This window comes from Pseudorca crassidens, chromosome 8, assembly GCF_039906515.1.
Source record: "Pseudorca crassidens isolate mPseCra1 chromosome 8, mPseCra1.hap1, whole genome shotgun sequence".
Lineage (NCBI taxonomy): Eukaryota > Metazoa > Chordata > Mammalia > Artiodactyla > Delphinidae > Pseudorca > Pseudorca crassidens.
The window spans coordinates 58970788-58996449 of NC_090303.1; the positions used below are offsets into that span (position 1 = coordinate 58970788).

The window sequence follows — 25662 nt, forward strand, 5'->3', positions numbered from 1 at the left end:
AACATCTCTCTGTACAGTGAACACATTTTTTAAAAGGATAAAAATCAATAGAATGTACACTGAACCTTATTTATTCTGACAAATACTGTAGCACCTGAATACTTGTATTAAACAATGTTTTCTGTACAGAGTTTATTAACTTATATATGAGTTCATAAAATAGAACATTAATATGTATTTTAATGAAAAAATCTTTTTTATTAAAATTTATAATGAGCCTTTTTTTCCTGCTTTTACATTATCACTTTCTTAAAATGAGCTGATTCAAAAGACTTCCTCAAAACCAGTACAGGAAACTGCAAGAATTTACTTTCCCAAAAACAGCTTTTAAGACATGAACATGAACTGCCTAATGAATCTCATAGTTAGGCTTGTGAAAAGGACCAACTTGCACCTTTCAGAGCTCTTTCCCTCTTTTTAAAAATTCCCATACAGTGAAACCTGCTGACCCTTTTTTTATAAGGGCTGGGGCGGGTGTCGAGGGGAGTAGGGCAGTGATTTGCTGCACTGGGGTGGTTTCTGCAACATTTGTGAGGGTTTTATAGGCAGGATCCTCTCTCGAGTGTTTAGACAAGTAAAACAAAACCAAAAAAATAACCAACTGTTAAATGTTCATTTTATTTAAAAAAAAAAAAAAGGCAATCCTCTGCAAATGTTTCAACATTTTAATTTACTTTCATTTCAGTATTAACCACCTAAAAGCAAACACTTGCAGACTTCAGAAATCTTTTTCAGTTCTTTGGAGAGAGACATTTAATCAACCTTGATATTAGATGTATTTTTAAGCTAACTTAAAAGCAAAATCTAGAAAAAGTATTATGACCTCTCCTGAACAAAAAAGAATGTATTTTAAAATCCTCCCTTTATCACAAGCAGGTTTGGATGCAATGCCACCTGGTGGCACAGAAAAAAAATTTTTTTAACAAGGCTTAGGTTTTTAGAAACTGAGCTGTTCTATGAAACACCAACCATCCCTTTTGACTACTCTGCCTTCCTCCTAAACAAGCTATTCATCCCATAGTTTAACAATAACAGCTAATTTTTATTTTCAAACTTTAAAAATTTTAAGCAATTAACTGCATGCGACAATTTCCTTAGTGTTTAAATATCATAAAGGAAGCAAAACATTTTTTTTCAAAAACCTAAATTGTACGAAAGCTTTAATTTTTAAAAGGTGAAATTCTTAAGAATCGGGGGTATAGGGACAGAGTAACCAAACTGCTTTGTAAAATTACACTGTATAATTAATTCCATGGTAAGAACGTTTTTATGGTGTGTTTTGGTGACCTTTTATTACCATCAAGTTCACAATGCTGGTGGGCTGCCTTTTAATCCCTCCGCAGACAAAGGCCCTAAATAAACACAGATCCCTTCCTGGGAAAAAGTCCACTCTGGTTAAATGGTAAGGAAATGAGTAAATCATTAGTAATCTTTAAAGCCAAAGCTATAAACTCAAGTTACCTTAAGTTGAAATGAAAGTGTCCTGCAAGAGTTTCAAAGTTCTGTCACAGATAGAAATCTCCAGCTCTTGACTCCAGACTAGGCGCCAGCTGATAAACAAACAATTTAAGTCAAGAGCTGGAGAATTCCCAGCTTTTTCATTTAATGGCTTTGGCCCAGAGTATTTACTGCCTCCAGTTTTATTCTCACTTAGCTCTAAGAGGAAATTTAAACTCATCATTATCTTAAAGCCCCATATGGGTAGCAGTCAGCTCACCTGATAGAGCTCCGCTTACTCAGTAGAAGTTTGAGTCTCAACTAGAAGTGATGTCATAATGTAAACTAATTAACTAGAGTTTTAGGTTGACTTTTTAACAGGCCAAATAAATTTTGTTCAATATAGTTTATATTCCCACTTGGGGTAGTAACAATTCCAAAAAATTTAATTCTGCAGTTTTAATCCAAACTACCAGCTAAAATGGAGGACAGTGTAATGGCTTTCTCACTCCCCGACAGGCGCCCACCCTGCCTCCCTCTACCGCCACTCTCACCCTCGTCCACTAGCCCTTGAATATTACATAAAGCAACTTTTCTGCATAAAATATAGACTATTCCTATTAACTTCAAAATACCCAGTGTTGCTGGGTGTGTTTCCTAACAGAGCAGTGTGTAAGATTTAAGATGTAAATGCTCAATCATGAAAAGCTGTTGATTTTATACGAGTACTAATAAGAATATAAAAGTACAGCCCAATTAAAGCCCATGAGATACCATCAAATATTTCTAAATGCTGTTTTTAAAAGTTTGCTACTAAAGATTATAGATCTCAAAGTCAGAACTATACTGTTGCTCCTATTCCTTTCTCAAAATTACCATTTACTTTTAGAGGAAAATCTCATCTCTACTCAGGATTTTATGTCAAAATAATTCTTTCAGCTATCTGAGTGTTTGCAGATATTTGACAATTACAATAAATCAACTATCCTTCCGCTAGCTGCTTATCTAATGAAAAAATGCTGCAAGAAAATTTTTATAGCCTAAGGTAAAGGGTTAACGTGGCATTAATGCAAAGAAAAATTCTTTCCCACTTCTTAATTTTCAGAAAGTTTTATAAACCTACCTTGGCTGGAAAAGCAAATTAACTATTTCAGTGTCTGCCAAGACTATTTTTCTACTCTTTAATATATGTACATCGTACATTAACAATGTTGGCTACTTGAGACCAAGTATTACCCTCACACGTAAGACTTAGTGGAAATGAAATATAATTAATGATAAAATCACTTGTATGCCTGGCCTCATATTATATTTCACTTTAAAAAAACTCCTTACGAACAATGTTACCTTAGAGACTGCAGTGGATAAACATTCTGATGACCACAACTAATAGTCAATAACTCAATAAAAAAAGATGTCAGATACAAATCTTAAAATTCTTAATACTCTTCTAAAAGAGTCCACATTTCTCCATCGCTGGAGGTAATCTCAGCTAAATACAAAACAATAACAAAAACCCTCTACCTTCAGGTCAAGTTAAATTACTTAAGGCAGAAGGGAGATGGCGAGTCGGCTATCATACCTTCATTGGCCACGTGGGGAGGATGGCTACTATGAAGTGTGCACGTATACTTAAATTTTTCACAATTAAAACACCCCAAGTAAAACAGAATTGTATGGCAAATATATACAGAGAAGGACCTAACCTCAACTTAACATACTTTTCAACTGCTAACATTATCAAACTTTCTTTAAGAAAATCAGACATCTAAAACACTGCAAGTAAGTCTGATAATGGTTTGATTGCGATGACAAGGCCCTTGTCAAATTCTTAATTCCACTGCATCCTCCCACTTCACCCCCAATAGCTATCCAGGGATCACAAACAAAACACAATAAAGACATAAGGGATACTGGAACTAATTTCACACTGCTTAGGCATCAATAGATGTTAATGAAAAATAAATTATATACAATTAATAGCTTTAGAAGGTTTATTTACTAAATCTACTTCACCTTTATATAAATACTGCTAGGCAGTCCTGAACTATGTGACCAGACCCAGTTGTGTCTGGTCTGACTTACATCCTGAATGGCAATTAAAGGACATTAAAAATACCCTGGGATTACTTGAGGCAGGACCCCTGCCTTATCCACGCTCTTTCCAACAGACCCATGTGAGGAGAACCCTCCACCACAGGACAGAGCCTGGCAAGAGCAACTCTGGTAACGGTTACTTGACTGGAAATTGCAATGCAGTTAAAATCTGGCCTGCAGATTTGGAGATGAGGGAATCGCAAACTGCAATAGAGTAAATTCTTAGAAATAAACTAGGTTCTTGTTAGCAATAATATTACTAACAATAACTGATAGCAATAATACAAACACTGAGTGAAGTGATCACTTTGCCTTCTCTAGCCCACTCTTCTACTATTTTCTGAGGAGACAAATTATTAAAGCTGCCTCAACCATGTTATCTTGGGCAGTGAGTCAGCAGTCTTCTCTAAACATGCTAAGAACTCATTAACACCTTATGCAGGGACTCTTGTCCCTGACAACTGTTGTAAGGGAGTCTCAGGCACGCCAAAGAATGTAAAAAGAGGTTTTTATGGGCACCTCTTCTTTGGGACTAATTTCAAAGAAATCCTTGGAATTTATTTACCAAACATTTCTGAACCACTTTGTGCAAACTGGAGAAAATCCCAGGCAAAATGTATTCTCCAGAGACAGAAAGGATACTTAATGGATCAGGGTGATAAGTAAAATTATGGTTAAATGTAAGTGGATATCATAATTAACCCATTTCTGGGTGTACTGGTACTGACGAATCTTATGTCATTTCTGAGGAAATGGATTTGTCCATTAAATCAAGTTAAAGAAAATTTTAATTACTTGAGCTACTAACGCTTTAAATACCACAAATCAGACCAAGCAGAAGCTCACTTTAACATTTTTCAAGATAGAATAATCCAAGTCTCTGAGACAGAAGTCAATGCCACAAAGTACTTTTAAATTTTATAATAAATAACAGAATCGATCATTTTAAAAGCATCATAGTAGTACAATTCTTTAAAGGGAAGAACCCATGAAAATGAATTATCTTAATCATGTTAAATCAACTTATTTCAAATCATTAAAAAAAAAAGGTTACTGATGTAAGACTAAAATCTAAGAATAAATACTGCACACAATACTACTGTGTAATCAAACAGCTTGTGAGAGCATCAAAGACCTATTGATAGCCCGTTCCCCTCCATACGTTCTAAACTATGGCAAATTCAGTTATATGAAATTTGATAAAAGAATCTGCTTTTGGACAGAAATAGCAATGTTTCAGCCCAAAGCCAAGTAAAATTGCCAAGTTATAAACCTAAGAAAATGTTTTAATGGAAATACCAATAGACCTTTAACCATAATGGTGTTAGGTGCCAAAATATAAATAATTTTTGTTTTTGTGCTCCCTTTACCATAAATTAGGTACAGCTCAAGTGGAAAAACAGTAGGTATCCAGCTCAGTGAGCAGTTCCAGTTCAAGGCCAAGACTTGCACACTTGATTTTAAAAACAATAATGGAGTCTATATGAGACTTTCATTGAAGAATTTAGCAAGCAAGTCTATCTCTCTAAGAGAAAGTCCTTAATAGGTTTTGTGCTTACTATTCCATATTCTAAGAATATCTCAAACAAATTACTAAAACTTAACCCAGCCAAGTAAGTAGAGTATTAAATCTGGTTTCCTGGTAGGGAGCTGTTATACAAACACATACACACAAGTTCAATTATTTAATTTTGATATTAATCCCTAACCGGAGCAATATTTTAGCAAATCTATGAGGCTTGCCAGCACAGAAAGCCTGGGGCTAACTACAAGGGCCACTTCAGAGTCTCTTCAACTCAAGGTTTCTATGCAAACCTACAGACATACTAGGCAATCAGTGAGCTTATTCTTCAATTATTCAAGCACAGTTAAGTGCTATAGTTATGCCCTTGGAGCAGACTGAACAGTAGTCATTAGTCTCAAACAATAGTTTTTAATTTGCTTTATGTCTAGCATTCATTATACAAGAGAGCTAATCAAATTGGAACTAACATTGTGATAGCAGACCCATTCCATACTAAAAAAAAATGCATGTGTCCAAATTGGTGTGACTTAACAACATTTCACATTAAAGGATTACAACTTTCATAAAGATGTGATTTACACAAGACAGATAAACAGATTAGGGCATCATACTTATGAGGCCAGTGTCATGGGCTACTAGAGAGCCTGGTTAGCTTTAGTTTGAGAACCACAAACGGTTAAACAAAGGCACGGTATTAGACATATGGGGAGTCAGTGTAAAGATCATTCAGTTTAACTAACTCCGAGTGAAACTACCTGCTAAATCCTAGGGATACAAAGATAAATGTTCCACAAACATACCAAGCTTGTCCATGCCTCAGAGCCCTCACAGAGCACCTCCATCTACTGAGAACACTTTCCCTTGACTGCACATTCAGATCTCTGCTTAAATGTCACTTCCCCAGAGAAGGCATCCTGTCCACTCTATGTAAAAGAGTCCTCCCCATAGTCTCTGTCTCCTTAACTGTTTACTCTGTTTTTTTCCTTCATAGTACTTATCATTGAAATTATTCTTGTTTACTTGTTTATTCTCTCTATTCCTACCAAATCATAAGCTCCATGAGGCAAAAGATGTTCACTATCTTTAAAGCTCTAACTCTAGTACCTAGAACATACCTAGTATATAAGTACTCAATAAATGTTTATTATATGACATCAGCAATCAAGGTGCTCTCAGCATAATAGGATTAGAATGTATAATCAGAAAACAGGATATAATCTTGTAAGAATTATATAAATACAATAATTTAAGTATAAGACATTTCATTAAAGAAAAAATGAAGACCTTCATTTTTAGAGTTACTTTTAAAGTTCCAGGCTCTCCCTAATATCCAAGTAAACTTCTTTTAACTTATTAACAGAAGTACAGCAGAAAATGAAACTAAAGGTGGTAGGAGAATTATAGGAACTAACCAATTTCCTTTCTTCCTTGCTTAAAGAATATTTACTAAAGAACCATCAAATCGAATTCCAAATTCCACTGGTTCCCCCTCGGGTATAATCAGGAATCATCTATAAGATTTCTAGTTGATCTTCAACATAAATTTTCCATTTCTAGAACTAAAAATCCTTCTCTAGCCCTAGAATCGGCTGTATAAATCAGATCTGGTGTTTCTCTCTTTAAATATCCATAGAGGTGAATATAAGATAAAAGTCAAATTAAGTATTAATAGAGCAGAAGAAACACACAAGGTAACAGTAAGGCTCTATTTCTTAAACTGGGAGGAGAGTACACATGGGCCTGATGTATACTTATACTTGGTACCTTTATAATTTTATAAATATTTTGTATATATATTCAATATTTAACAAAAATTGAAAAAAAAAAAGTGTTACTCCCTGCACTCAAAAAGCTTAAATTCTACAGGAGGAAGTGAATCAATGCCTATAAATATAATGTAATGTGGGCTTTGATAAAAGCATGTACAGTTTGACAGCTTCTAAAGGAAGCACCAAATGGGCTGAGGCATGATCTATGCTACAAAGTGTTAACTGTACAAGTAGAAAAGTTACTCACATTGGTTTCAGGATGATAATGATAGCAGTTTAAGCATCACTTGCTTTTGATTTTTTTAAAAAGTCACATGGAATTTAAATAAAATTATATTATTTGTAATAAGGATGATGTATAAAAAGCTGCAATAATGAAACCTGAGGAAAACCTTCAATGTATTACTCCATGGGCTAGTAAAATGATACAGTAAAGATTCTTTTCATTGCATTCCCCAGAATAAAAGTTAGTAGAAAGCAGAAGAAGGGGCTGGACTAAAGAAATGAATCACTATCTCAAAAATCTATGCAACTTCAAATTCATCTAGGTTAAAAAAAAGCTTGTCCTTAAAATGCTAACCACAGAATAAGGAGTATAATATGTTCCTATTTTAATTTTTAGAATACTACTGTATTTGTAGGTAATAGCTCTATATAAATAAACAAAAATGCATTTTTTTTAAATCTAAGATAAGGAACAAATGAGGGGTGAGGGAAAATGGACAAACATGGGGGAAATTTTTGAGGTTTTATTCAAATTACCTCAAATAATCCATGTTTAAGACTGACAAATATAGAACCTCTATAAAACTGTGGTCCCATCTTGGGTATCTAACTTGGGTATCTATGCTTTTTCCAGGTCCCTTTTCCTTAATTTTATTTAGTTAAAATATAATGATTTTTAAACCAGTCAACTCTAACTTACAGAAAGTTTCCTCTATTTTATTTTAACTGAAAAAGTGGAGACAGTTTTAATCCGTCATATTAAAAATATAAAGATAATAACTATGAGAAGACAAACATAAGCTTCTATTATATACTGGCTAATCTCATAATGATCGTGTCAACCGATAAATTATCACAAACCACCTCTACACAAAGCTTCCAGTCTATAAGCACAGATTCAAGTATTCACTATTACAAATTAACATTTTTGCATTCTTAAACTACAAAAGTGGGTTTAAAAACAGCTTGATAAGAACAAGGAGTAATTTCAAAGTTTTATCCCAAGGAAGACTACATTATTTTTAAAACTTAAAATAACACTTAAAAAATCAAGTTGGTATTCTTCATTATCAAATGATAATTTCAGGCTATACTCTTGAAGCAAAAGATCAACCAACAGCAAGATCATATGTACCATGTATCAATTTTTTAATTAAATCACAGAACCACTCAAAGAAGAATTGTTCACTTTATTAAAACCATTCTACAAAAAAAATACCAACACCAAGCTTAAAACTGCTTATTAGTATTTTATGATCAAAGATCCATACCACATTATAAACCTTTACACCCCAAATCCTACTTAACCAAGTCAATATAACCATTATAGGGGCTAAAAATTATTTATACCTCCACCTATACTCAAATGTGGTTTGGGATATAAGATACCTTTACAAGACCATTAGGTTCTTTATGAAAAAAATAAACTGATTTAAATCATTATATATATATTTTTTTTTTTTTTTTTTTTCTTGCGGTTACACAGGCCTCTCACTGCTGTGGCCTCTCCCATTGTGGAGCACAGGCTCCGGACGCGCAGGCTCAGCGGTCATGGCTCATGGGCCCAGCCGCTCCACGGCACGTGGGATCCTCCCAGACCAGGGCACGAACCCATGTCCCCTGCATCAGCAGGCAGACTCTCAACCACTGAGCTACCAGGGAAGCCCTATTTTATTATTTTTTAATCCCAAAGCCAACAATCGAGTTTAATATAATAGGAGTAAAATTGCTACTCCATTGTATACTGCTATATTGCTATAATTACATATGTATGTATGTGTATATGTATACAAATACATATGTGTGTAGGTGCATATATATTATATTCGATCCTGCTATTAGTATTTTATATACTATTAAGCTTTTAGAATTTTATTAGTGGGTCTCCTTGTCCTCTGATTGAGATGATGATGATTTCTAAGTATGTCAATGTTGTGAAATTTATTTATTTATAGACCTTCTAATATTAAGCCATCTGTACATACATGAGATAAACCAAACTAGGTGGTAGTGTTTGATCTCTTTCATATGCGGTTGGATTTAGTTTGCTAATATACTTTATAAAGTTTTTACTTCTATATTCATGACTGATGTAGACCTACAGTTTTTCTCTTTCATAATGTTTCCGTCTGGTTTAATTATCAGAGTTATACACATCTTACAGAGTGAGTTGGGGAAGCATTTCCTCTTTTTGTATTGCCTGGAAAAGTTTGTATAAAATTGAGATGGGGTTCGAGCCCTAGTCCGGGGAGATCCCACATGCCATGGAGCAACTAAGTCCATGCGCCACATCTACTGAGCCTGTGCTCTAGAGCCCGTGAGCTACAACTACTGACCCTGCATGCTACAACTACTGAAGCCCGCGTGCCTAGAGCCAGTGCTCCGCAACAAGAAAAGCCACTGCAATGAGAAGCCCACACACTGCAACAAAGAGTAGCCCCCGCTTGCCACAACTAGAGAAAGCCTGCACGCAGCAACGAAGACCCCACGCAGCCAAAAATAAATAAATTAAATAATTTAAAAAAAAAATTGAGACGATCTGCTCCTTGAAAGTCTGGTAACACTCACCTGTAAAACCACCTGGGCCTAATGTTTCCCTTACGAAATTATTTTTTCTTTTTTGCCACTTCTTCAGTTTCTTTAATAGTTACAAGATTATTCAGGCTAATTATTTCTTGAATCTGTTCTGAAAAGTTAAAATTTTCTAGGAATCGATCTATCCCTACCCACAGTAATTTGGACCAAAAATTCATAGCTCTTCAAAGCTGTAATATCCTATTATCCGAATTTAGAAAAAGCATTGTATTTTAAGAGTATTAAATAACATAAGTCAGTTTTGCTTTGTTTTTATTTTTAATGAGGAAATTGAGAATCTGCAATAGCTCTAAAAATAACTGGATATATCTTGGGTAGCACAAAATCATAACTGTTACTTATGACAAACAGAATAGATGTGCGTATATTTTAGCTACCACTTACCACCAGAAACAGGGGCATCCATGAAAACTGCTCCCATTTTCTCAACTTCTTTGGCCAATTCTTTTGAAACCATAGGATCAATAGTACTGGAATCTATTAATAGTGAGCCTTTCTTCACTTTTCTAAGTAAATGAACAGAAATATAGTTTTTAAAAACTATAGTTTTATAATTTGAAAAATATAGTTTACAACTCTGAATAAGCATTTCATGCAACTACCTATATCAGAATCTGCTAAAATTCACCAGATATCAAGGAGGTCTTTGGTTTAATATTAAAAACATTATTAGAACTGGTTCAAAATCTCAAATTCATTTTCAGATCAATTATAGTTCAAAGTAAACTCGAACTATTTCAAAGAAACCAAAATAATCTAATAATCTATATGGTATAAATTCTGGTTTCAGGTGAAATACTAACCATAATAATATAGGTAAGCTAAGATGTAAGCAATTTAAAACACCTATTAACTTTAAAAGGGCTATTTAGTAGGATTTAAATTTTTGTTTGTAAAGTAGCTGGGTCTCTTTAAAAAGTAATTTATTTGTCTTTAACAAGCCATATTGCAAATTTCACATATCCATTTTCATTTCCACTAGGTAGAATAAACATAAGCAGTTAAAATTTAGCCATTTGCTTTAGGATGGCATATTCTTTAATAACTGCAACTTTGGAAAGACAAAATAAGACATCAAACAGGCAGAAAGGAAAACACAGGAATGGACCTATAAATCTCACAGAGACTTTTTGTTCTTTACAGTAAATTTATATACAAACATTGGTAAAAGGGGGAAGCAGTCTTTTCATATATCATATTTTACATCAATAGTTAAGTGGCATTCTTAAAGTAAAACAGTTCTGTTTGCACTATAAGTGCAGACTATATACCTTACAGTCTATAATCTATGCCTATCTTCACTGGCTTGGAAACCGACCTAAATTACAATTTATTTAAAGGGCTATGGCTAACCTTGAATTCAAACGTCCCAAAATTCTTACTACAGATAAACTAACCCAGAGGACATTTAATCATAACCATGATTGGAAAGTTAGAACTGAATAAATAAAAATATTGAAGGGGAAATAGAAAATCATTGCTGAAAACTATAAAAAAGAAATTTTTTTCTACAGAAAAAATAGCACGCAAAATGCTTTAAACAACAATTTTAGACATATGAATTGATCTGGTCCAAATGCAACGGCTGGGTATGTTCCATAGAAAAGAAATAGCACACTCTGTTATATAGATCACCTCAGTATGTGGAATTCCACTTTACATACCCTAAAATATAAGAATTAAGTTTACCAGTCTTCTGTGATATTAATATTTTTAAGATCTTAAAGCTTTAAGCAAACGGGAAATGGTCTCAAAAATTATACACGCACAGGGTGTGGGGAAATGATCCGGACCCAAAAGAAAATAAAGAACTACCCATGAGAAGCAAATTACACTTCAATGTAAAGCCAAAATCTTTCAAAGCACTCCCTAGACAAAATTGCCCTGGTTGTTGGCCACCATATTCCGAGTAAAGGATATTAATAAACGTAGGATTTTGTCTCCACAAAGTTTTTAGTAACTTTTTCTTCAGAGGTTAAACAGGGGCATAATTGGAACAGACTAGGTCATGAGACAGCTAGGTCACCTCAGGACCACATACATACTGTGGGCCTGAGGGCTCCATCCAAAATGAGAATCTTTCAACTTTCCCTGAAATCTAAACATTTATCTTATCAGTTTTCTGCCTAATATTCAAGTGTCTGTTGCTTCTAAATTTGCTAGTTTTCCAAAGCAATTCAATTTCCCAAAACCTCAAATTTCATGTATTACAGCTTCAAGAAATTAAACCCTTTCTTTTAGCCCTTCATGTTCTACAAAGCCTACCAGTTTGCTCTAGCTCTCTGCTGAACTTCAACAACAAAACAAGTTAGGAACAGGAATCAGTAAGACCAGAAAACTAAATTCAACCGCTGTCATCCTAACATAACCACAAGGGTTTGGCAATAGGTAGCAAGTAACCAAAAGGTTCTCAAAGCCAGGGAAGCTAGTTACTGGGTAGGAAACTCTGACCTAAATTATATATTATTTAAAGAGCTACTGCTAATCTTTAATTCCACCCTCTCAAAGTTCTTACTACAGATGTACTAACTCAAAGGACATACAATAACTTTTTATTTTATAATAAATTTTAAATAATGGTGTTCTTTCCAATGCTTCGTTTCATTTTTCATAGAAATCTCTTCCTGAATTTCTGTAAACCGTAAGAAAATTATGCTTGTAACATTTGTACAGTTTAAAATGCAAGCTTTAAAAATCTCTTAAACAGGTTACCAATGTAAGTTTAACGCAAGATTAAAGGGAAGAAACAGAAAGCAAAAAAAATGTATTCCCAAAAGTCACATACTTGACTTCAGTGAAAAAATAACCCTTTACAATGAGAGAAACCACACCATTCACTTTTAAGACATAAAAATACAGTACAAGAAGGTTTAACAAACATAATTGTAATTTCACAATAGTTCTAACAAATGTGAAATTCATAAACTATCATAACAAGAACATATCTACAGTTGAGAAATACATACTTTAGAATTCCATTTGCTCCAGAATAAGCTTCTATTGCATTGATGCTGGTGGGCAACATTGTAATAATTCTGTCAGCTTTTTCAGCTACATCTGCTGGGGAAGACACTACCTTTAAAAAAAAAAATTGCAACGGCACATTATTTAAATTAAATGCAAGCAGCTCCTACAGTACAAGTAGGATCCACTTTTTATGCATGCCCATAATAGTGACAGTGAATAAAAACTAATCCTTGTTTTCAAATGACAAAAACAAAAAACGAGCAAAAAAACCCGTTACTGCCTAAAATAGAGTCCATTCCTTCACACATACAGATGCAATTTCTATGGAATCACATCCACTGTTTACTTTAAAAAGTGTGAAGTGAGTTGAGGGGGAAAAGGGCAAAACCCAACAGGCCTGGGAACGGACACACTTCTCATGGATTCCTCTAAGTTGGATTCTTAAACAGCATACTTTTTGGTAGATGCTCTAAGAAAAACATTCTCGTATATCAGACTTGGTAGCTGAACTACAGGATACACCAATTAATTCATGGGCAGCAAAATCCACAAGCAAATTCTCAGGCCCCCATTACCACTATCTTCCAGCCTCTATTTTCAAGAAAAAAAAAAAAATTAAGCCTGTTTTATAAAAAGTCAAGACAAGGACATAAGCATGCACTGCACTGAATGTGAGTACCACCATGAAGTCTGAGAGCATGAGCTGTCAGGTCTCCTGTGGAAACCATATATACAACAACATACGAACAGGCATCAAGGTACGCTCTCTCTCTCAGAAGTCAGAACCCTGACTTCTGCTTTAATGATGACCATGAACATACTGTACAAGAAAGCTGCTCTGCCCATCCTCTGTACATATGTTTACAAGTATGGGTGTACATACCCTTATTCACATTTCCCCCACCCCCTGCTCTCTCGAATATATACACCATGATACACCTGGCCAGCTGGTCAGCAACCAAAGAGGCCAGAAGAGACCAGGAGATCACTTCTTGACTGAAACTCTCCTTTAACAGAAAGAATCTATCACCCCAATTATCACGAAAGCTCCTTTCCAAAGCCTTTTCTCTCTTTAAAGAAAAGACAAGGAACTATCAGGAGGATAATCAAAACTTTCTCCATAGGAGAACTGGCACATAAGCATCTTAGGAATGGGAACGCCTCTGCTTTTCATGTGGTGGAAGTAAACGAAACACTTTCTTTCTGTCTTTGATGTACAGCTGATGAAAGAATGAGAAACCAAACACAGTGTGCAATCTAAATATTATGAGCTAGAAGCAATTACATTTCATTCTTCCGTAAGAGACTATCAGCTTCTAAATCAAATTCTACATAAAGGCAGTTTTAACATAATTTCATAAGTTGTATTCTAAAATTTCGGATAATCAAGTATCCTGGCACTTTGTGTACTAAGTGATAATATTAAACACCTCAGACTCTAAAGCCAAAAACAACAAAAAAAAGACAGTCTCTCTCATCTAAAGACAATACAGCATTTTAGAGTCTACAAAGTGGCACATTCAACAATATGTATATTTTGATATATAGTGGGGATCGGCCACAAATAATTCTGGAAAAAATTTTTTTCCATCAAATTACAAAGTAATACTTAAGTTAGGTGAAAACCTTTCTTACACTCAAACAAATACTGAGATTTGAAAAGAGGCAACTATTTCCTGGCAAACAATTCAAGTTTCCTTAAGAAAAAAAACAGCTCAGTAAGATGAGAAGAAAAGGAAAAGCTATAGGAGTCATAATTCTCTACTCTTGGACTGTGTCAAGAATATGGGTTACATAGAGAGCCCCATCTGTTCATCCTATTTAAATGAAGTAATAAAGGCATGCAAAATGGTGGCATACCTTTCAGCTGCCTTTCCTTCTATCTCAGCTCCATCTCTCTTGATATTTCAGGGACTGTAGTAAGCCAGCCCTAAGGTCTAAGAGTCAACTTCAGACTTTCTCTTAGGAATTCAGAGTCTCTTCCACTGAAGGAAATTCAATTCCATCTAGATAGCTCCTTGAGACATGCCCTCAGGGGTACCAACAATTAGCTCACAGATCTAGGAATACTTCACACCTCCAAGCTTCTTGTGCCAATTCATGCAACTGCCAAGTGCATGGGGTGGCCAATCAGCCCCCTGCATCCCTAGCATCTGCTTCTTGGGATGCCTGGGTTGCCAGAGTACTGCTAACCCCTCAAATATACAGGAAAGTAGTGTCAAAGCTCACAGGTCTGGAAAAAAACACACAATGATAGTGATAGCTGGAATGTCACCACTGTACTGGCCACAACTGCTCCATATGTAACAACTATATAAATTTGGTACATTATAATAACAGTCTCTAATTTGCACTACAGAAGGCATGTTTATTAGACAGACAAGTGTGTCCAGTTATTCAAATCATCTTGCCTTCCATGTGATGACTTCAAGACTCTGAAATAACTGACTAACAAAATTTGGCCATGACTCAAAAGCTGGCAGGAAAAAAACAAACCTTATTGCCAGTCTGACACTCACCACAAAAGCCTTTAGGAGCCAACCTAATTAGAGTCCCTTCAGTTACATTTGCTAATTGAATGGATAAGCAAAGACAGCATGGATCAGGGAAAGGAACACTAATTTGGGAAGCCAGAGACTGGGTTTAGTTATAGCTCAGCCACTAAATCATCTGTGCTTTTGTGCAAATCACTTAACCTCTCTGGCTTCAGTTTACGAATCTACAAAATAAGAATAGTGACTTGGATTATCTTCAAGCGTTTCTATCTCCAAAGTAGAAAGGAAACTTAGCCAAGGGAATTTTTCACATTTAGTAACCTTAAATTCTAGGAAGGCACAGACTCTGTGAAAAAGGGCTGATGGTACAGGGAAGCATCTGCAATGACTCAGTACAAATGTAAAGCATTAGCAGGACTCTTCTACACCTCCACATGTGTGGACGGTCACTAACCTGGCTGACCCTGGAACATGGCTCTGCTCTGATTGTCATGGCCATCCCAGAAAAATCTCTTGACAATTCCAACTGCCTCATTCTTACACCATTGTGAATTAAGGTGACCCTACTTTTCCATTATTTTAATTTTGATTACAGGAGATTGGTTCCCTTCACAATATCTACAGTCATTAAGAATTTCTGCAACTAGATTCATCTGTATGCTAGTAAGCACCAATGGCAGGTGTACAATATAAAGATTAGACAACTGGACAGATTAAAGACAAAATCTGCTTTGCTGGGTGGGTGGCGGGAGAAATGATGGGGGCATCAGGGCCCAGAGCAATCTGAAGTAACTGCACCTCCTTTTTACATATCCAATGGAAGGAGACAACAGTTAACCTAGTTGTTTTACATAAAGAGAAAAATCTCGCTGTCTCTGCTAGACGAAACAGTCACATAAGTGAAGCTCAGCATTGCTTCCACATAAAGCAAATGGGTAAGAGAAACTTGCAAAGAAACAAGATGAACATGACCTTGGTTAAACCTGCCACTCAGTGTATTTTAATCTTTCCAAGTAGAAATGCATACTGTTGCTTCAAAATTGCACTACCCTTGGGCTTCCCTGGTGGCGCAGTGGTTGAGAGTCCGCCTGCCGATGCAGGGGACACGGGTTCATGCCCCGGTCCGGGAAGATCCCACATGCCGCGAAGCGGCTGGGCCCGTGAGCCATAGCCGCTGAGACTGCGCGTCCGGAGCCTGTGCTCCGCAACGGGAGAGGCCACAACAGTGAGAGGCCCACGTACCGCAAAAAAAAAAAAAAAAAAAAAAAAAAAAATTGCACTACCCTTAAAAAACTGACCAAAACGGTTTTTGCCTACATCTTGAAACATGTGGTCAACAATGATGAAGCCCACTCAGCAAGAGACTTTTAAAGTTCTCATCTAACAAAACCTGAGTGGATGCCAGATTAGATCTCAATAGAATTACTTAACCAAACATGTTCAGCCTTCTAACCCAGGAACAAGGTGGTTCCCAAGTTTTTAGAGAGAAAACAAGAGAATCCAATTAAGCCTAGTTCAACCAGAAAACTCACACAGAAATGCTGCATAAGTCCCAAGACTTTTGGCACCACTCAGAGGCATCTCCAAGGAAATTCCCACACAATGAAAATGAAAACGAAGCACAAGTCACATGCCCTGGATGCTACCGCTTAAAAAGAGAAATTGGTATCTTCTGTAAAATAAAAGGACACAAGGGACTCTGCAGAATATGTTCTTAAACAGGGATGCAGTCAAATCACTTTATCTCCTAATTTGGTTTTAATTTTTATCATCATTCTTTCATTTAAAAATATGTCTAGGGCTTCCCTGGTGGCGCAGTGGTTGAGAGTCCGCCTGCCGATGCAGGGGACGTGGGTTCGTGCCCCGGACCGGGAGGATCCCACATGCCGCGGAGCGGCTGGGCCCGTGAGCTTATGGCCGCTGAGCCTGCGCGTCTGGAGCCTGTGCTCCGTGACGGGAGAGGCCACAGCAGTGAGAGGGCCGCGTACCGCAAAAAAAATAAATAAATAAATAAAAATATGTCTACAATTCTATTCCAAACAACTCTGGACTCAGTGACTCAGCCAACACAGTGGTGCATTTATATGTGTGGTGTTGGGGAATGCAGATTTGGGAGAAATATGGTATAGATACTAAAGCAACAACCATAACAGTAGTAACAGTAGTGGTAGTAGTAACAGCACTTTCTATGTGCCAGGTTCTCTAGGGCTAAGAGGAAGGTACTATTACTACTGCCATTTTATAAGATGAGAAAATTTAAGTAGAAAGAAGTTAAATAATCTGTCTAAAAGTCACACGGCCAGCACATGATGGAGCTGAGATCTGAGCTCAGGCAGCCAGGTTCCTCCTGGGTTTATGCTTTTAAACCACTACATTCACAATTTATTGATTCATGATTTCTAATACCCAAAGGCCTGATAATTATCATGGGTTACATTCTTAGAATAGATGCTAGAAGTTGAAATGATGCATTGTATGTTAAACCCGAGTTTCCAACAGAAATAAAGATATAATAAAGGGATACGGAGAGAGGAAACTGTAAATTTTTTATGGGAATGACCACAAGTAACATATTAAACCAATTATAAATGCCCTAATAGAATTGGTTAACATGTAAAGGTATAAATAAGTTCATTAAATACAGTCAGGCACGTGAAGCATTTTAACATGTCCAAGTTTTTATTTCCTTCATAACCCACGTAGTATTTTTTACTACTAGGTACAGCTGGAAGGAAAACCTCCAGGGTGGTAACACCCTAAAGCACTTCACCCAGAACTGCAGGTGGACCTTGCACCTTGAGGGGAGGGAGGAGCCAGGCCCGTGGAAAGCAGAGCCAAGAAGCAGACAGAAACGGATCTAATTACATCTGTGCCCAAAATTCGGCTGTGCCTGGGTTCAGGCCACTCCCCAACTCTTCAGTTACATGAAACAATAAATGCCCAGTTTTTGCTTTTAAAAAAACAAAAAAACACTTCTTCAAGGAGATGTCCAAAGAGCTTTAGAACTATTGATTGCTTTTTGATCCAGATATGTCTAGTTTGGTACTTTCTCTCCCTGCAAATTTCCCACTGAAAGCACAGTTGACATTTGAAATCAAATAGCCATGTTTTCTGCAGACTTTGAGGGAAAAAAATTCTGTTTTCTTTGGCTGCCATTTCATCGACTTCACTTGCGATAGTAACATCAGGGAAAGGAAGGGACACCTGTCCTTAAAATGTAAGAGTCAACTCAAATATACTTTGAATTTTTCAACTCTTAATCCATTCACCGCACTATTGTGCACAATGGCAAGAAGTTTCAAAGTTTTCACCTATATTTTTCCATTTCATCCCAAGTCTTCTCTTTGTCTTTTAGTAGTAAAATGAAACTCATTTTTTCCTTTATCAAACATTTTAAAACTAAATATAGCTATGAATTAGTACTACTGACATTTTAACACATCAGAAGTCACACATCCAAATTAACATTACCTTTTAAAGTAGGGGTCTTAGGAAATTACACTTCCTCAAATGACCAAAACGGTTTTTAAGCTGCTGGCATAAAAATCATTTATCAACAAATGTTTTCATTTTATTATGACAGAATATTTCCCCTCAGGCCCAAAGCTTTTTTATACCCTTTACCCTTCTCCTGTCATTTATCTCAATTTCACGTTCTCCTGCCCTCCACTGCTGTTGTAATCAATACTCAGAGGACCTCTTAGAGTCAAGACTCTGAGAGGAAGCAGAGCGGTGAGGGAGATGGGACGTGGGAAAAGAGGGTTCTGCCTTCCAGGCTCTGCCGCCCCAGTGTGAATCGCCCACGCAACTTTCCCACCGTGTGCTGGGAGCGGGGCAGGGCTGGGAGCTGTGGGCAGAAGCTAAGAGAGTCTCACGCTTCACTAATCTGGGACAGGCAGCCACCCAGAACCCATCCTCCTTCCTTCCCCACACCCACTTATGTATCTCAAGGAAGAAGAAAAGAAGGAAAATCTAATAACTGAGTCTGTGTCCTAGAACCCTCTGATTTCTATCCAGGAATCCAAGAGATCTCGTCTCCATGACCTTCATTTCAGGCTACAGCATTTCTGTTTGTAGGTGAGCGAAGACTAAGCACAATATTTATGTAGCTCTCTATCAGAAATGAAACGACTCTTAAGAGTTACTTATTATTTTTCCCCTCAAAACCTGCTTCAGCACTTTATTACTGTCAAAATACAATTTTAATAAAAACTCCCTTCTATTATTTAGTCTTGCCACCTGAGACACATCTAATACATTGCCACATCCAACTCAACCTGTTTTATTCTCCACAGCACTAGGTGGACTGCTAGACACACGCAAGGTACTCAACCTGTATCGGTCGACCTAAAGTAGAAATCTCTAGAAACCTGGAGAGGCTTCCACTTTTAAAGAAAATTGCTCCTTTGTCCCCATTCTTCACCTGGATAAATCCTTATTCTTGTGCTATCTACCTAAATGTCTAGTCTTCAGAGAACGTCCCTGACTGCCCTCTCAGCCAACGTAATGCAGATTTTACTGAAAACTGAAGAGACTCTTCTTCTTTCCACATCACAATTTGGAATCACATATTTGTGTGATGTGATAATCTAACACCTCCTGTTGGTCCCCAAAGGCAAAGACTGTAACTGTTTTGTTCTGGGCTATATTCCCAGTACCTAGCACATAGAAAGTACTCAAGAAACATCAGTCAAATTAGTAAATTAATGAACGTCCTATCCCGTTTTGCTAAGAGATTCTAAGGTAGCCTTAACCCATAGTGATCAAAGCAATAAAAAGTAACTTTTCTTCACAAAGAAGTGAGAGACTCTGACATTGTCATGTGAATAGAAAGCATTAGAAAAGGAAATAACAGCTCTGTAGAGCAGAGGTGAAACCAAGACTTATGGGAACTTACTTAGAGCTAACACACACACTCCTTACTGTGCCAAACATCATTTTAAGCTCTTTACATATATGAATTCATTTAATCCTCATAACAACTCCCTGAGAAAGGTTATTATTATTATCCTTATTATTTTACACATGAGGAAACAGATATAGAGACACTAAATAACTTGCCTGAGATTGCAGATACTAAGTGGAAAGGGCAGGTTCTAAACCCATTTTGTAGATTCTAGCTGTACTGGTTTCCAGTGGCTGCCGCAATGTTACCCCAAGCATGGTGGCTTAAAACACAGAAATGTATTCTCACAGCTCTGGAGGCCACAAGTATGAAAGCAAGGTGTAGGCAGCACCATGCTGCCTCCAAAGGAAGATCCTCCTTTGCCTCTACTAGCTTCTGGCTGACCCTGGTGTTCCTTGGCTTGCCACAGTATAACTCTGAAGACTGCCTACGACTTCCCACGGCCTTCCCCTTGTGGCTCTCTGTAAGGACACTCATCATTGCCTTTAGGGCCCACCCGAAATCCAGGATGACCTCATCTCAAGATCTTAAACCTAATTCCATCTGCCAAGACCCTGTTTCCAAATAAGGTCACTTTCACAAGTACTGGGGGTTAGAACTTGGACATTTATCTTTTTTAAAAATCACTTTATTGAGATATAATTCACATAACATATAATTTGCCCACCTAAAGTATATAATTTGATGGTTTTTAGTGTATTCACAGATATGTGCAACCAACACAATTTTAGAACTTTTCATCAGTTCAAGAAAAAAAATCCCATATCCATTAGCTATCTCTCCCCTATGCCTGCCTCCCTCTTTCCCCTCCTCTCCCAGCCAGCACTAAACAGCCACTAATCTACTTTCTGTCTCTACAGATTTCTCTGTTCTGGACTTTCATGTGTCAGTGCTTCATCCGTTTTTATGGCTGAGTAATATATCATTGTATAGATATACCACATTTTGCTTACCACTGATGGGACATTTAGGTTGTTTCTATCTTTTGGCTATAATGAATAATGCTGCCATTTATATACAAGTTTCTGTGTGGGTATGTGTTTTCATTTCTCTTTCATATATACCTAGGAGTAGAATTACAATCTCATCAGCAGTGTGTGATAGTTCAATTTCTCCATACTTCTTGTTATCTGCCTTTGTAATTCTAGCCAACCCAGTGGGTGTGGAAATCTCATTGTGGTTTTGATTGCATTTATCTGATGACTAATGATATTGGCATCTTTTCATGTGTTTATTCAGATCCTTTGTCCATTTAATTGAGTCACTTGTCTTTCTGTTTGAATTGTATGACTTCTTTATACATGCTAGATACAAGTCCTTATCAGATATATGATTTGCAAATATTTTATCCCATTCTTTGGGTTACCTTTTCACTTTCTTGCCCTTGTTCTTTGCAGCACAAAAGTTTTCAATTTTGATGAAGTTTTATTTTTAATTTTGTTGCTCATGATCTTGGGTGTCATATTTAAGAATCCTTTGCCAAATTCAAGGTCATGAAGATTTACCCCTATGTTTTCTTCTAAGAATTTTGTAGGACATCTTTTGGGGGGCCACTATTCAACCCACTGTATACCCACTCACTATACAATCCATCATAATAGATAACTATTATTTAATTCCAACAAATTTCATTGGTGCAAAACAACATATTAAACAAGGGTGTGGTATATAATCATTACTGGCCTGACATTAACTGATCCAAAAGAAATCTAGGCACTTCGTTTTCTAGTAGACTAGTTTATAAATAGGTAACAGGTAGCTACATTTCAGAATCATCAGATGTCACACATACACTTAAAAATGTCTCATACATAAATTTCATTAATTAGTGACTACACATCATGTAATTAAAAGAGCTAAAGCTCCAAAGTCAAAGACAGACCTTTGTTCAGATCCTGGCTCTTGCCATTCACTCACTGTGCAACCTTGGGGATGTTATTTAACTTCTCCAAGCATCAGTTTCCTGAAAATACTTCTGTTACAAAGATAAAATTAGATAACATGTACAAAATATTTAGTAAAAGACCTGACACGTAGGAGGTACTCATTAAATATTAGTTTCTTTTCTCTCTCTTTTAAAATGTAAATGTCTCCTTCACTCAAGTGTAAGTCTTATTCTTAAGGTGGCCTTCCTTCACACCTACCTAAAATTAGCAACACTAAAAAAATAAGAATTTTGTTAGGAAATGGAGGTAAAAGGATAACTTCAGAATATGAGGCAATTCAGGCAGAGCATCAGAAAGCTCCAGAAATCTGGCAAGCAGCAGAAAAGAGATTCACAAAGGGATGATGACCATTTCAGTTCTCCATAGGCAAGTTGTTAAGTGCTACAGGAATAGAGGGAAGAGTAACGGCATTGGTCACAATTTGAAAGGCCCTAAGCTTCTGCTTTGCCAGTCCAAGGTAAATCAGTTTCCATTCAATTTCCACCTCTGTATTACTAGAAGGGGTAGAAAGAGGAAGAGAAATTCATGTGATCTTTCATAAACACACACACACATGAAAACTTCGGGAACATTATTCTCCAAAATGCCAGAAGAATATGCTGTTATTACTTTGATTAAATTCTGTATTTAACTGAAGATATTTCCTCTGTTTAGAGACCAAGTACCGTTGTTACTCTTACAAATAAATATATAAACCACTGAAAAATGCCAACATCAAATAGATGTGTTATCCCAAAAAGTAATATCCATCTCCTCAGAAAAACAATCCATCCCAGACTGAATATCAGCTTGGAACTCCTTACCATCCTTGAAGATGGTAAAGCCATCTTTCCCAGAACAAAGAATTGATCAAACCTCTCCAACAAGTCTAAGTCCCTAAGCTACTTAAGCTACTGCACTGGTGGTACAGTGTCAATATTCAGAGATTATATGGGCATAAGCAGCCACAACCCTACCCTGAAAAGTTCCAAGATGATACTCACATATCCTCAAACAACACTGCTGCCACCCCCAGATGGCATACAAACCATGATGGAGGAGGAGATGGAGGACATCCAGATCTGCAAGTAGCCTCTAAGTTGCTTAAACCTGTTCTTTATGTATGCATTGCATTTTCTCAGTATTTATTTCAAGCCTATTACCTAGAAGTTGACAATTTATTTGTTCTCTAACCTTTTTCTATACTTCTCAGGAATTTTTTACTATTCACCCAGTTCTGGGATTACATTCAGCCCTCAATTACCACTCTACAACTTGTACAAGAAGAATTTCCTTCATATCTTGAAAAAAAACTCTAAATTCAGTTACTAGTAAACGGTCTCGTGTGTGTGTGTGTGTGTGTGTGTGTGTGTGTGTTTGTACACATATTTTACATATCATATAATATACACATATATAATATTACATATAGAGAAATAAAACTAACAAGTTAACTTTACAAATCCATTGTGTATGCTTCTAAGAAGATGTCACTTATTTGAATGTGGAACATCAAAATCTAGAAAACATTTTTAAACATCAAAATCTAAAAGAATCGGGGGCTTCCCTGGTGGCGCAGTGGTTGAGAGTCTGCCTGCCAATGCAGGGGACACAAGTTCAAGCCCTGGTCTGGGAAGATCCCACATGCCGCGGAGCAACTGGGCCCGTGAACCACAACGACTGAGCCTGCGCGTCTGGAGCCTGTGCTCCGCAACAAGAGAGGCCGCGACAGTGAGAGGCCCGCGCACCGCGATGAAGGGTGGCCCCCGCTCGCCGCAACTAGAGAAAGCCCTCGCACAGAAACAAAGACCCAACACAGCCAAAAAAATAATAATAATAATAAATAAATAAAGTTTTAAAAAAAATCTTAAGAAAAGGTCTTACCTGTTCACCTGCATCTAGAAACTCTTTGCATGCATCAGGGAACACATCATAAATAATGAGTGGATAGCCATGTTTCATGAGATTTTTTGCCATTGGATTCCCCATGTTGCCTACTCCAATGAATCCAACTGGAGTCTTAGAAGCCATTGACCTAGAACACACTGATTTCAATACATTAGTTTTAACAGGAGCAGTAACATGCTTTTTTGTAAATATTCACTCAATATGAAGAAGTCATTGTGATTTTGATATTTTCTATCAAAAAAAACTTTTTAAAGATTAGTTTTAAACTAATGATCATTTAAAGATATCAACAATGTATAGGCAGACTAACTTCTGAGTATATAGTTCTCCAGGAAGCAATCATAAAATTTTAAGCATTCTCTCCTCTGCTTTCTATCTCTATAACATCCCCTTACTATTTTTAACAATAAACTTAATGTTATCATTTATTAAATACCTATTATATACTTTACCTGTTAAGTGAAGTATCCTAGATTCTCTTATCTATATTACCTTCTCTAATAATGTGTATTAAAAACTGAAAGTATTCAATAAAACCTGTATCTTGGACAAGGTCCAAGAATGGGAAAACGTTTTACCTTCCCACTTCCACATTTATAGAAACCATCCCCTCCAATGGTATAAAAAACAATCTTAATAAAAATGTTAAACCCAGAAGAATGTATTTCAACCAGAAGTCACCAGTTTATAAATGGGGTCCTAGGAGAGAGCAGGGGGACACTTCCATGGGCTTTCCATGGCCAGGGTAACAGTCTCGGGATCCTGAGATAACAACTCCGCGCACTTTCAGAGACGGGGCATCTCCATTTACAGAAAAAGAAAATTGTTCTTAAAATGCTATATGCAGGGCTTCCCTGGTGGCACAGTGGTTAAGAATCCGCCTGCCAATGCAGGGGACATGGGTTCAAGCCCCGGTCCGGGAAGATCCCACATGCCTGCCGCAGAGCAACTAAGCCCATGAGCCACAACTACTGAGCCTGTGATCTAGAGCCCGCAAGCCACAACTACTGAAGCCCACATGCCTAGAGCCTGTGCTCCGCAATAAGAGAAGCTACCACAATGAGAAGCCTGCGCACTGCAACGAAGAGTAGCCCCTGCTTGCCGCAACTAGAGAAAGCCCGCACACGGCAACAAAGACCCAACACAGCCAAAAATAAATAAATGCACACACACACACACACAAAAAGCTGTATGCAGATTTTGTTTGATTTGATTTTCTTCCTTTTTACAAAAGGCTTTTTGAAATCACACTGGGGCATACAATTCAAGGTAATGCTTTTTGCAAGAGAGCAGACAGGCTTCGCATCACCATGAAAATAATATTAGACACGATTTCTCTATTTCTAGATTTAGAACTCCTCTCAAGTATTTACTGCATGAAGTACTATGACACAAGCAAGATGTGGTCCTTGCCCTCCAAAAGTTCACAGTCTAGTGAGAGAACAAAGAGAAATAACTCCACTTGCCCATTTCCGTATCATTTCCCGGCTTTATTTTTCCTTTTTCTTTCAAGGACTCCAGTTTTAAAACTGTGTCGTGCACCAACTAATCACAGTCACCCTTTTTCAGATCCTCCCAACTAATGGATCCCTGCTCCTCCTTCAACTTAATCTCAATGTAATGAGATTTCCTAAAAGCAAGTGATTTGAAGCCCTAATGCTTAAGAAATAGAGGCCTTCTTGGGTCAGAAGCACATTTCATTCCTATGAACTCCATGACTGTCTCTAACATTTCTGTTAAAGAGGGTGTCATTCCTGTGCATCATCACCTTACCAGTGCTGAGTTTAACATGCTGGGTATGATAGGAGTCCTG

General features: G+C 36.9%; 1 protein-coding gene across 1 annotated transcript in view; it reads right to left on the reverse strand.

The window, feature by feature from the left end:
- HIBADH (3-hydroxyisobutyrate dehydrogenase) overlaps window positions 1-25662 on the reverse strand; it is a 105011-nt gene that overhangs the window by 71184 nt on the left and 8165 nt on the right. Inside the window, exons 2-4 of the mRNA XM_067746587.1 lie at window positions 23826-23986; window positions 12615-12724; window positions 10033-10154 (exon numbers count right to left, since the gene is read on the reverse strand). Coding sequence (XP_067602688.1) covers window positions 10033-10154; window positions 12615-12724; window positions 23826-23986 — 393 coding nt within the window. The remainder of the gene's footprint in view (window positions 1-10032; window positions 10155-12614; window positions 12725-23825; window positions 23987-25662) is intronic.